This window comes from Vanessa cardui, chromosome 29, assembly GCF_905220365.1.
Source record: "Vanessa cardui chromosome 29, ilVanCard2.1, whole genome shotgun sequence".
NCBI lineage: Eukaryota > Metazoa > Arthropoda > Insecta > Lepidoptera > Nymphalidae > Vanessa > Vanessa cardui.
In genome coordinates, this window is record NC_061151.1 from 3,657,303 (window position 1) to 3,670,058 (window position 12,756).

General features: G+C 35.3%; 1 protein-coding gene across 1 annotated transcript in view; it reads left to right on the forward strand.

Annotated features, from left to right (window-relative positions):
* Nucleotides 1-12,756, forward strand: part of LOC124542001 (homeobox protein PKNOX2-like) — a 44,022-nt gene extending 31,266 nt beyond the window's left edge. Inside the window, exons 2-12 of the mRNA XM_047119953.1 lie at nucleotides 274-375; nucleotides 2,427-2,616; nucleotides 4,896-5,025; nucleotides 6,539-6,615; nucleotides 7,265-7,343; nucleotides 8,601-8,675; nucleotides 9,542-9,681; nucleotides 11,020-11,155; nucleotides 11,619-11,699; nucleotides 12,188-12,313; nucleotides 12,703-12,756. Of these exons, the coding sequence (XP_046975909.1) occupies nucleotides 302-375; nucleotides 2,427-2,616; nucleotides 4,896-5,025; nucleotides 6,539-6,615; nucleotides 7,265-7,343; nucleotides 8,601-8,675; nucleotides 9,542-9,681; nucleotides 11,020-11,155; nucleotides 11,619-11,699; nucleotides 12,188-12,312 (1,107 nt within the window). The 5' untranslated portion in view covers nucleotides 274-301 and the 3' untranslated portion in view covers nucleotide 12,313; nucleotides 12,703-12,756. The remainder of the gene's footprint in view (nucleotides 1-273; nucleotides 376-2,426; nucleotides 2,617-4,895; nucleotides 5,026-6,538; nucleotides 6,616-7,264; nucleotides 7,344-8,600; nucleotides 8,676-9,541; nucleotides 9,682-11,019; nucleotides 11,156-11,618; nucleotides 11,700-12,187; nucleotides 12,314-12,702) is intronic.

The window sequence follows — 12,756 nt, forward strand, 5'->3', positions numbered from 1 at the left end:
AGCTTATGGGCCACCTGATGGTAAGTGGTCACCATCACCCATACAATGACGCTGTAAGAAATATTAACTATTCCTTACATCGTCATTGCGCCACCAATCTTGGGAACTAAGATGTTATGCCCCTTGTGCCTTCAAACTTCAAACCGGAACACAACAATACTGAGTACTGTTATTTGGCGGTAGAATAACTGATGACTGGGTGGTACCTACCCAGACGGGATAGCACAAAGCCCTACCACCAAGTGATATTGATGATATTATGTTTGTGGTCAGATGCGGTGGCGGTGGTGAAATTGGCGGGATGCAGGGCGGCGGCGCGCCCGCCACCGATGTCGATCAGGCGCAGTTCGAAGCGGACAAGCGCGCTGTTTACAAGTAAGTCATTAAATGTATCATATTATCTAACTAGCGACCCGCCCCCCGGCTCTGCATGGGTCAAAGGTCCAATGCTGATACTAAATATACTACAAAAAAATTCTTGTTTATTTACTATGATAAACATGAGACAACATCACATACATTACTCTGATCCCAATGTAAGTAGCTAAAGCACTTGTGTTGTGGAAGATCAGAAGTAACGAAGGTACTGTCTATACGGTATTGTCTATTTCTTTTCTATATATTGTCTATACCACCAACCCGCATTGGAACAGCGTGGTGGAATATGTTCCAAACCCTCTCCTTAATGGCAGAGGAGGCCTTATCCCAGCAATGGGAAATTTACAGGTTACTTTACTTTACTTTAATTTAACCGTTACTTTACTTTACTATATTGTCTATGTATTAGGTAAATTCACCAACCCCGCATTGGAACAGCTTGGTGGAATATGTTCCGAACCTTCTCCTCAAACGGAGAGGAAGTCTTAACCCAGTATTGGGAAAATTATTTTGTTGTTGTATTAGGTATATACAAAAACCTTCTTTTCAATGTGTCTATTTTAACAAACTGCATCGAAATCGGTTGCGTAATTTGAAAGTACTACGCAGACAGACAGCGGTAAGGTAGTTTGTTTTTTATACTATGTAATGATAATAATGGTGCTTGGGGAGAAATTATTGCTTGTATCAGATGATTTGTAGTCAAAATCATAATCAAAATAAACTTCATTCAAGTAGGCTTTTAAAAACACTTTTAAATCATCATTTAACAATTGAATGAAGCCACCGATTTGGAAGGTAGATACTACCGAGAAGAACCGGCAAGAAATTTATTAGTTAGTCTTGCAAGAAAGCTGTTATATCTCCGTGGACTCTTCAGTCTCGGGCGGGGCGATCCGACTGTGGACACGCATAGCCGCGTCCATAGTCGGATTGTCCAGTCCTGGACTGACCCTCAGCAGTGGAACAGCTGTCACCGAAACGCGAAGAGAAAATCCGCTGGACAAGCTCCATCATTCAATCCTTTGATTCTTGTATGCTTATTTACTAATGTTCTTAATTTAAATAATAGGCTATTTGACTGAAAATCTGTTTTATACTATCTGTGCCCGCGGCCTGGTAAGCCTTTGAATTTAACAAAAATAAATATTGTAGCCTAAGTTACTCCCTATTATATCAGTTATCTGCAAGTGAAATTCCCGTCAAATCGGTCCAGCCGTTCTAGAGATCAGTCGGAACAAACAGACAGATAGACAGACCAACAAAAATTATGTATGTATCGTGTATAAATACATATGTATTGAGTAAATAAGGGCTATTTTAATACTAAAAATAGACACACCAATTTTATTATATGTATAGATTATTTAGTAGAGGTTAAGGGACCCGGTAAAAGTTGTTTTTTTTAATTGTAGTACATTTTTGCCGAAAACTAATCAAATTTTAAAGTTAATATTTAAATATCACGCGGAAACAGTAATTTGTCAATATGGCGCTGCAATGGGGTCGGTGACGTCACTTGCCTGTATTGTTATCTGTGGCACATATAATCCACATACAGTAGGCTAACGAGATAAACGAGAAAGTGACATCAACATAAACCCGACCAATCAGGAGCGTTTTGTGTCACTTGACAAATGTTTAAAAAAATGCATTTATATTTATGGAATTTTGAATAGATTGAATATTATTTTCAACTTTCGTTACTAAATGACCATTTTTAAACTCATAATATACGTATACTGATTACAATAATTGATTTTTTCACATAGTCAAATAGCCTATTATATAAGTCAATAAATGTTACCAGTTTTTAAATTTACATCTTCAAATTTAATATGGAAAGTTGAAATGACAAAACAGATGGATCATTGGGCTGTCTTGTGGTAAGTGGTACCCCTCTAAGATACTACATGTATTAGTATAAATCATTCTTTATATCGTGTATATGACTGCCTTATTAATTCTGTGTGCCTAAAATCTGCCATAATTGAATCTACTCACAATTATATTAAAAAAGTATTTATATGTTTTTGTACAATTTCCAGACACCCACTCTTTCCCCTCCTCGCTCTACTCCTGGAGAGATGCGAGCAAGCGACAGCTGGAGCCGAGCCTCCAGCTGCAGATGCCTTCGGTGCAGACCTTCAAGCCTTCGTGCAGCACCAGAGGAGGGACAGGCGACCTTTCCTCGTCGACGATCCAGAGATAGATGGGCTGATGATCAAGAGCATTCAGGTTGGTGTTTCAATGATTGATCAGAGATTGACTACTAGTATTGAATCGATGTAAATCTGCGTATTGATTAAGTTAAGAGTCGACCAATAATTTGCAGAGAGTACCTACTTTTTTGTACAAAGTCATATAATATTTTATAGTAATTAGGAGTCATGTTTTGACTAAAAATACTTGGTGTTTTTATTTTGTAGACAAATATACATTATAATTGTAAAACATCTATTATGTATTGTTTAAAGAACTTTTTTCGTATAATAGGTTATTTGACTGGTTTTTAAAATCCATTTTATATTATTTAGTAGAAGTTAAGGAACCCAGTAAAAGTTGTGTTTTTTATTTCTAGTACATATTTGCCGAAAAATATCATATTAAAAATTCCACATTTAAATAGCGCGCAAAAACGCTACTTGGACAATATGGCGCTGCAATGGGGTCGGTGACGTCACTTTGCTGTATTTTAATCTGTGGTACCTATATTAGATAAATAAGACACCGACTCCAAATATAACAATAATTATAACTACATGATATAATCGTTAATCGACTTTTAAGTAGTCTAATATTTTTCATTTCATTTAACTTAGGAAGACTCTAAAAAATATGTTGAATACGCAATTATTTTTATTATTTTTTCGTGCATATTCATTTGTTTTAAAATAGTGTTTTGTTTGAAGTCGGTTTTTCTTTTTGTTAAAATTTTTATTTATTTTTTGATTTTAAGTGAAGCTGATGTTGACTAACTATTTTTTTTTAATATGGATAGATTAAGCGTTCCGTTTATATGAGTCAGAAACTACTTCGAGGACAATTTCAAAGGAAACTTGCGAATAAAGCAAAAATAGACTTTCGAAAATGCGGATTTAATACGTCACGCGGCGTAAACTACAAGGGTCCCTCGAAAGAGCTGTAATCGAACTCAGCAAAAAAACTTTGAAAAAGACCAACTATATTTCGTACATCATATGACATCACATCACATACACAAAATTTGATTAAAGATAGTAAGAAATTCTGCCCCATATCGCACCCTAACTGCGAGCCGTATAGGAGTTCCATCACTACATAGTATAAAACAAAGTCGCTTTCTCTGTCCCTATATCTTTAAATCTACGCAACGTATTTTGATGCGGTTTTTTTCAAAAGATAGTGTGATTCAAGGGGAAGGTTTGTGTATATAATACATGAACAATATAGTAAAGAAACACTGATAATTTTAGAAGTTTGCGATGTGATGTCGTAAATACACAAATTCTGTAGTATATTTAGTATCAGTATTGCACCCGTGCGAAGCCGGGGTGGGTAGCTAGTTGATTATAATATTCGACTATGATAATTACATAAACATAACCACATTACGGAAGGTGACTCAAATATCCAAATAACCTATAAATAAAAGATTCGACTGAGTATCGCTAACGTGCTCCTCAGAATTGTTCCGTTCCCTTCCGTTCCGTTACTTTGTCATGGATCCTGTGCTCAGAACCTTACCAAACTTTCACCAAATTACCCTTGAAGTATATATTTTATAATAAAAAAAGAATTATCAAAATTGGTTAACGTGATTTTCAGTTATTCACCTATTTGTCGCGCATATACATAATGCAAATTAAGGATTATGTCGTTTTCATATGGATACCATCATCGGAAAAAAATAAAAAAAAAATGGGACCCCACGGGAAGCACTACCTTTCAAACAAAAAAAAATTATCAAAATCGGTCCACCCAGTGAAAAGTTATGAGGTAACAAATATAAAAAAAAAAAAAAAAAAATACAGACGAATTGATAACCTCCTCCTTTTGGAAGTCGGTTGAAAAGCAAAGTTTACAAGAAAGTGACTTTATCATAAGCCCGGTCAATCAGGAGCGTTTTGTGTCACGTGACAAACGTTTGTGAAAATGCATTTTTATGTATGGACTTTTGAATAAATTAAGTATTATTTTCAAGTTTCTTTAGTAAATAACCATTTTTAAACTCATAATATACACTGATTACAATAATTCACAATTTTGCATTCGCATTGTCAAATAGCCTATTTCGTTTGGTAAGGTTCATTTTAAACAACTTTCATACAATCAACTACGGCGAAATACACACAAGTGTGTTCATATCATCATACTGACGACTCAAAAATCGATATTTCATTGCTGTCCAAAATACCTCATATCCAAGATTATTATCGTGGTAATTAGTAAGCCTTCCTTGTGTCGGTTGAAAAACTGCCTATAGTGCATCCACCAGCATGGAATTTAGGGGCTAAAATTGGTATATAATTTTCCAGGTCCTACGGATTCATCTCCTGGAATTGGAAAAGGTTCAAGAGTTGTGTAGAGACTTCTGCGGCAGATATATAGCGTGTTTGAAGACTAAAATGCAGAGCGAAAACTTGTTAAGGACTGATTATAGTGCGGGTAAGGATTAAAAGTCTACTAACATTATAAATGCAAATGTAACTCTGTCTGTTTGTAGCTCTGTGACAGCCAAACAAGTTTGAACCACCAGGAAGGATGTAGTCTACTTTTTTATGAACCTTATATCTGATGACAAACCCCAAAAACGCAAGTTAATCAACGGGTTCAGAGGTTACTGTAATATCGTTTTCCGTCTCCAATTTTTAAATTTGGGCTGATAATGATTGTTTAAATATTGACAAATATGTACACTGTTTATTCGTTTTTATAAATCAGAAGAAAAGATTTTTATTGATATTTTTGTCTAAATAAATTTTTGAAGTTGCATTTTTGACAAATTTTGAAAAAATCTAAAAAACGTGATAACTCAAAAATGGTTCACTTTTGCACTATACATATGGGGGTTAAAATTATTGCAAATAGTCACCCCTATCACCTCCAAACGGATATACGTCGAGTTACCAATAACCCTGTATATTTAAATAAAACTAGTTATAACGGATTTGAATCGCATATATTACCGCCAACGTTGGCGGTAGTTGTAAATAATATTTCTTTTGTTCCTCAAATAGACAAATGCCACCTTAGTCTACCTGTGACCACGAACGCTGTAAAGTGCTCGAAACGTCGGGATGCCAAAAACAATTAATATACGCGATTCAAATCCGTTATAACTAGTTTTATTGAAATGTGTAATAATCGCGAAAATTTAAGACAAAACCCTGTATATGTATATTTTTTTGTGTAAGTGATATCTCAATTGAAGTGGTCATTATCCCATAAACATTGGCGCTGTTAGAAATATTAACCATCCTTTACTTAGCCAATGCGTTACCCAACCCTTTGGAATGTTGGATGTGCCACTCACTCACCGTCCAAACTGGAACACAAAAATACCAAATCCCTCTGCTTGATGGCAAAATATCTGACTGGTGGTACATACCCAGATAGACTTGCACGAAACCCACAAAGGTGGTAGCTTCACTTAATATAGTTGTTAAATGACGATTCATAAGTGCTTGTGAAATCCTACTTGAATAAAGTATATTTTGATTTGAATTGATGCCCCACCACTTATAATAATTCATCTTGAGATCCATGGTTAAGAAACGGGGAAAAAATTGCGAGGAAATCATAGATCTATGTATAAAAGGCAGAAGGCTTCTACTCTCCTCTAAGAACGAGAAGTAGACCTCAGCTCAGTTGTGGGATAATGACAAGCAGTTAGATTACTTCTCTTACTTTTTGGATATTACAACACTAATGACTTTCTAGTTAACTGCACACCTTGGGAATGAGATGATCGCCTCCAGGTTGTTTCAAATAATAAATATTTGTTTATTATTCTACATGTCACATGAAATTAAAAAAAAAATACATTTATCCACTGAATTTCTTTCAGCGGAGGTGTTAGATTTAGAACCGGTGGTATATTTGACTACAAATAAGCAACTGAAATCACTTCTATTTTAAAAAATGATTTTTGATATTGACTTTTGACTTTTAATTCCAGGAGGCGTTGAAAGTAACAACAACCTATCTGGGACGATGGATGATCACTCCAGTACGTCAAATTCGCCGCAGTATCAGGTAATATATGTTTGTTGCAACATAAAGTGTAGTTAAAAAAACATCTGTAGTTCATTCCACTCTCAAGAGTAAAATTTTAATCTTAAATTGATCCAAAATTCGATTTAGTGAAGAGAAAATTGAATGAAAAGTTTGATGAATGAATGATAGAGATTTATGTAGAGACAGAGTGTAGTACCTATTCGAACGTTGATTGGGCTAGTGTAATTACAAGTGAATAACATTGAGATGAGGTGTACTGATAGTGTAAGGGTTAGTTTATCCTTACAGTGCTGGTGTTTATTAGTGATGAATGTGTGAGTGTTTTGAGGATGAAGTGTTGTGAGTGGGGGTAAGATTGAATTGAATGATTTGCGCACCTCTTTATTGCTTCTATTAAAGTTTAAATCAGGTGACATTACGATACAATCTTACTCCTAGGCTGATTTTGCTCCAACTAAACTTTATTAATTAATGTAACTAACTTCCTCGTTGATCCTAAACCATAATTTATATTTACAAATGAAGTACTAATGCTGTAATTAGTCACCAAGAACGAATGGATCTATGAGATATGAAGTTGGTATTACGTCCTTTGCTCGATGTTCGAGACTGTATGAATGAGTGAGTGAGTGAACTGTATAATCCAACGATAGTTGTGTCCCGGCAGTCCCCCGCGCCGCTGGCCGCGCCCCCCTTCCCCGCATACCCCGCCGTCGCCGACCTGCCCTTCCAGCACCGCGAACCTCGTGAGTACACTCGCCCTACACTTATATGTCCATAATCTAATATTGGTAGTGCTTATTATATTGATAGATATTATTTCAAAGAGGTTTTAATGACGTTTTCAAATAATATTAAAAAACATAGCTTAAAAAAAATAGCAGGGATAAAACTGAACAAACTTCACCGATACGAAATCAGAAAAGCACCTAGTACATAATAATCATTTTCTTTGAATATATCCCAAAAATTTTTATCATTCCCATGACTTGAATGAATTAAACCTAATTCAATAAAAATTACCTGTTGCCTGTAAAGTCGGTATACGGGCGAAAGTTTTACGTGACAACGACTTTGAGTGGTAAAATAATTTTAATGTGAATATTCATTCGTATAGTAGGAAGAAGGATGAAATAATTGTAACAATTTAAAACATTAATTTATACAAAGAATCTCGCACTGAATTTTGTCTGTCTCTCTCGCTCTTAGGCGGGCTAACCATGCCCGAGTGGAAGGCACGCGTGCCTCTCACTCGCTCTCGTTGTGAGCGCATAACGTGAGCGGAGCGTAACGCAGTTTCTTGAAGTGTCACCCGGCAAACCAATTTATAAGACGTTGTCACGTCAACAATTTATTTTGCTACACACATACATTACATAGATCATACACAAGAAAATAATTAAATTTAAAGAACAGTGTTGGTAGCAAGGGGTTCTCAGTATAACCTGTGCCAATGCACAGCACAGGTTTTCAGATGGCCCCTGACTATTGGGTTATAAACACATAGAGGTGACCTAGTTAATAAATACAAGTATCTCAATTTGATTTTTCTTGAATTTTCTTTTAGGAACTGATAAGTTAATATTCTCTAAATTGACTTAAAAAATATTTATATTTCGACGCGTACAAAGTTATTTTTAGTTCAAGTAATTTTAATGACAGCTATCCGCGAAAAGAAATTTAAAAAACTAATAAAAATCGTGTTATATTAACTGGTCAAGTAACGATCTAAATAAAATATTATAATATAATATACTACGTTCAAAATTTGAACAATCACAATTTGATTTGTAACAAAAAAAAAATGGTTAAATAAGATCATTTGTGAAGTCTATTTTGAGCGATTTGATTTGAAGTTAGCAACTTCATTGTATAGTAATCATTTAACCATTTTAATTGTCAAATATAATAAAATTTAGTATTTATTTTATAGCTAATACATACAGACAGATAGAGTTACTTTTACATTTATAATATTAATATAGATGTTAAAATGTTTGCAGCGGCTCTCGTAGTACAAGGTTCGACACCGATCGGTCAAATTGGCGCCGGGCTCCTCTCCACGGATTCGTTTACCGGTAAGCGTTTTTATTAAGTTCATATCACTTTATCTATCTATAACGCTTTTTCACGCAAATGTACTTTACATATGTGAAAAGTCATCTGAATACATTCGTCAATTTTACGATTGTTTTTTTAATCTGTTGACGCTACATTTTAATTTTGTCGTTCTATAATAACGACCTCTTTGTATTTATTTTGTCTTTTTTATATAAAGCATTAATTAAAGATATTTTTGTTATTGTTTCGTTGTACAGTCGGGGTAAGAAAAGGTTCGTCACCTTAAGATCTACTTTTGTGTGCTCAGTATGAGCGTCAATTTTGACAATTTAGTAGAAGATATGTCTATTTTAAATTCGTTATGAATAATAACGCCATTAAAGATATTTAATGTTGATATAAAACTAGACGTAGTCCAAAGATGTTACACTATTTTGAACCAAGTAATCATACTATGTAAGTTTAATTTTATATGGTGGTTTTACTTGGTGGTAGAGCTTTGTGCAAGCCCGTCTGGGTAGGTACCACCCACACATCAGTTATTCTAACGCTAAATAACAGTACTCAGTGTTGTGTTCCGGTTTGAAGTGTGAGTGAGCCAATGTAACTACAGGCACAAGGGACATAACATCTTAGTTCCCAAGGTTGGTGGCACATTGACGATGTAAGGAATCGTTAATATTTCTTACAGCGTTATTGTCTTTCATCAGGTGGCCCATATGCTCGTTCGCCAATCTATAACATAAAAAAAAAAATATGCAGCTGTCAGTTTAGTGTTTCAGTTTCAAAAGGTACAAAGTGTTTACGACTTGATAATGCATTTGAATGTTGACGGAGGTATTCTTATTCTGACTGTACATTGTGTGTGTGTGTGTGTGTGCAGGCACGAATTCGAATTCTTGCTCGTCGGTGTCGGGCTCCCCCCCTCCCGCGCCCGACGATGAGGAGGAGGGCGGCAAGCGGGGCGTGCTGCCGCGACACGCCACGCAGGTCATGCGCGCCTGGCTCTTCCAGCATCTCGTGGTCAGTGATCATTGTGTACCCTATTCCAGCAGTAGCAGGAGAAAAAATAAACAGCATTTGACAGATGCAATGATATTAAGACAAGCCAAATAAACAGCATTTGACAGCCAATGCAATGATATTAGTCATGGATTTGTGAGAAACGTTGCTTTGAACGTGACCAAATCTTTATTGGAATTTTAATTAAAGTGGATATACGTAATTAAAAGTAATAGTGTGTTGTAATATAATAGTTTAAAAAATCAAAGAGTATACTTTTCGCACGCACTTAAAATTACAAATCAAATCAAATCAATTTTATTCAAGTAAACTTCGCAATGAAGCGTTTTTGAATCGTCAATATTTAAATACGGCCATCATTTCGGGAAGAAACGACGAGAAACTCGCATAGTTGCTCTTTTTAAATAAACCGATTTACAATGCTGTTGTAAATGTGCAATTTACAGTAATTAGTGTCATATGATGGAACCCGAGAGTAACTCTAGGGGTTTCTTTCTAAAAAGTACTCTTTTAATGAATAATATGATTTATTTATTAATTTAGTCTTAATAATCATTTTAAATTTTGAGATTGGTAAATTGATTATATTTTCCGGTATCTTATTATATATGATTCCATTCAAAATTTCAAATAATCCAGTCCACCATCTTGGAAGTCAGCCATGTTGGATTTAAGTCACGTGGCTTTTATTTTCGTATTCCTAACAGAAAACCCAATTTAATATCCGTAACATTGAAATAGATTTCAAGCAGCCAGTCCACCATCTTGGATTAACCGCCATATTGGATTTGTAATGACGTTTCTTAGTTAGTCAAGTATTATCATCAGAACAGAAAAGAATAGCAAAATTTCACCCTATTCAAATATCGGGAACTAGGTCATATTAAGATTACAAGATTATCTTACATACAGATTATAAGCATGTTAATTAAGATATAACTCTCAGTAGTACACAATATTTATTTATTTATTTAAGATCCACCAGTGATAATTAAATTAATACAATATTGGGTAAAAAGAAATACAGTGTAGCTTAATTCTAAATGCATTATCTTTTAAGGCAGTTACAGAATGCAAATATTAGGAAGTTTATAAATAATTTATTACATTATATTAAAAACGTATTAACTTATTGGTAAAAAATATTAAAATCTCTATATATAAAAATTAGGTTACAGGTTCATTATATTAAAAATTAGATCATTACCTATATATTGTTTATGTAAAAATTATTTATTTAATTTATCGCTGAACAGAAACTTATAACGCAATGTAGCTGATATATAACATTATGATAATAAATACAGCGGTTTATATATCAGATATTTATGTTTCCAGCATCCGTACCCAACGGAGGAAGAGAAGAGGTCACTGGCGGCTCAGACTCGGCTCACTCTGTTGCAAGTCAACAACTGGTTCATCAACGCGCGACGTCGCATATTACAACCGATGCTCGACTGCCAGGATAAACCTGGTAACGTATCATTCATTCATTCATTCACTTACTTGGTAGGGCTTTGTGCAAGCCCGTCTGGGTAGGTACCACCCACTCATCAGTTATTCTACCGCCAAATAACAGTACTCAGTGTTGTTGTGTTCTGGTGTGAAGGGTGAGTGAGCCAGTGTAACTACAGGCACAAGGGATATAACAACTTAGTTCCCAAGGTTGGTGGCACATTGACGATGTAAGGAATAGTTAACATTTCTTACAGCGTCATTGTCTATGGGTGATGGTGACCACTTACCATCAGGTGGCCCATATGCTCGTTCGCCAACCTATTCCATAAAATAAAATAAAAAAAATAAAATAAAATAGTCATTTATCTGTGAGAACTGTTAGAGGTGGCTAGAATAAAACGGCCGACGGCCTTGCTCAGAGCCCCATAAATTACGATGTTTATTGAATGATGTCTATATCTTTTTACGTTTTATTACAGGAGGTAAGAAAAGTAAAAACGGGTCGTCTATCAGCAAACGATATTGGCCTGACGCGCTTACCAACCCACAATTTACAGCAGGTAAGTTATTTTTTACACTAGTAGTCGCCCGCGGCTTCTCTCGCGTTTTAGGGTGTTGCTTGTCACGTGTCAAGCAAAAAAGTAGCCTATATCCTTTTTTGGAGATCAAGTTTGCTTCACACCAAATTTCATCAAATTCGATTCAGCGATTTGGTAGTGAACGAGCGTCAGACAGACAGAGTTACTTTCACATTTATAATGATAAATAAATTGAGTTGTTAAGTAACAAACTTATTTATTTTTATTATAACAGTCTGAGTTTCAAACTCTGGTAGAAACCGCCTAGGTTAGGTTGTATTTTCTTTTCAGAACAGGTTGATAGTTTTTTATATAACAATTAAGTGTGATGCTTCTGTTATGTTGGGTAATTGATTCGTTAAAATCTATTAAGGTCTTTTCGTCTGTTCTTACTATCTTCATTTTAAGAACTGCTGTCTGTTTGTCTTTCTATACAAATTTAACTAAATACCTGCTGTAACTCCTTGCAGGTCTTCTCTCATCATCAGAGGACGAAGACCAAGAAGGTGAACAGTCCGGTGACGAACACGAATCCCAGAATGAGGAGCAAAGTGAAAACACCAACTACCCACCCTTACAGCAATCTATGCATTGAGGTAAATTAATTACAAATATAAATAATAACAAACATTTCAGTTTTAAAGTCGAGATGGCCCAGTGGTTAGAACGCGTGCATCTTAACCGATGATTGCGGGTTCAAACCCAGACAAGCACCACTGAATCATGTGGTTAATTTGTGTTGGTAATTCATCTCGTTCTCGGCGGTGAGGGAAAACTTCGTGTGGAAACCTGCATGTATCTAATTTCATAGAAATTCTGCCGCATGTATATTCCGCCAACCCGCATTGGAACAGCGTCGTGGAAAATGTTCCGAACCTCAGAGGGTCAGGACTTAGCTCAGCAGTGGGAAATTTACAGAATGTTGTTATAATTTGATCTTGTTCAGTATTGAAATCGCTCCAAAAATATTCTTGTCTCTTTCCAGCACCATAATGTTAGAACAGGACAGCACGTCACATGACACGCATACAAACAAAAA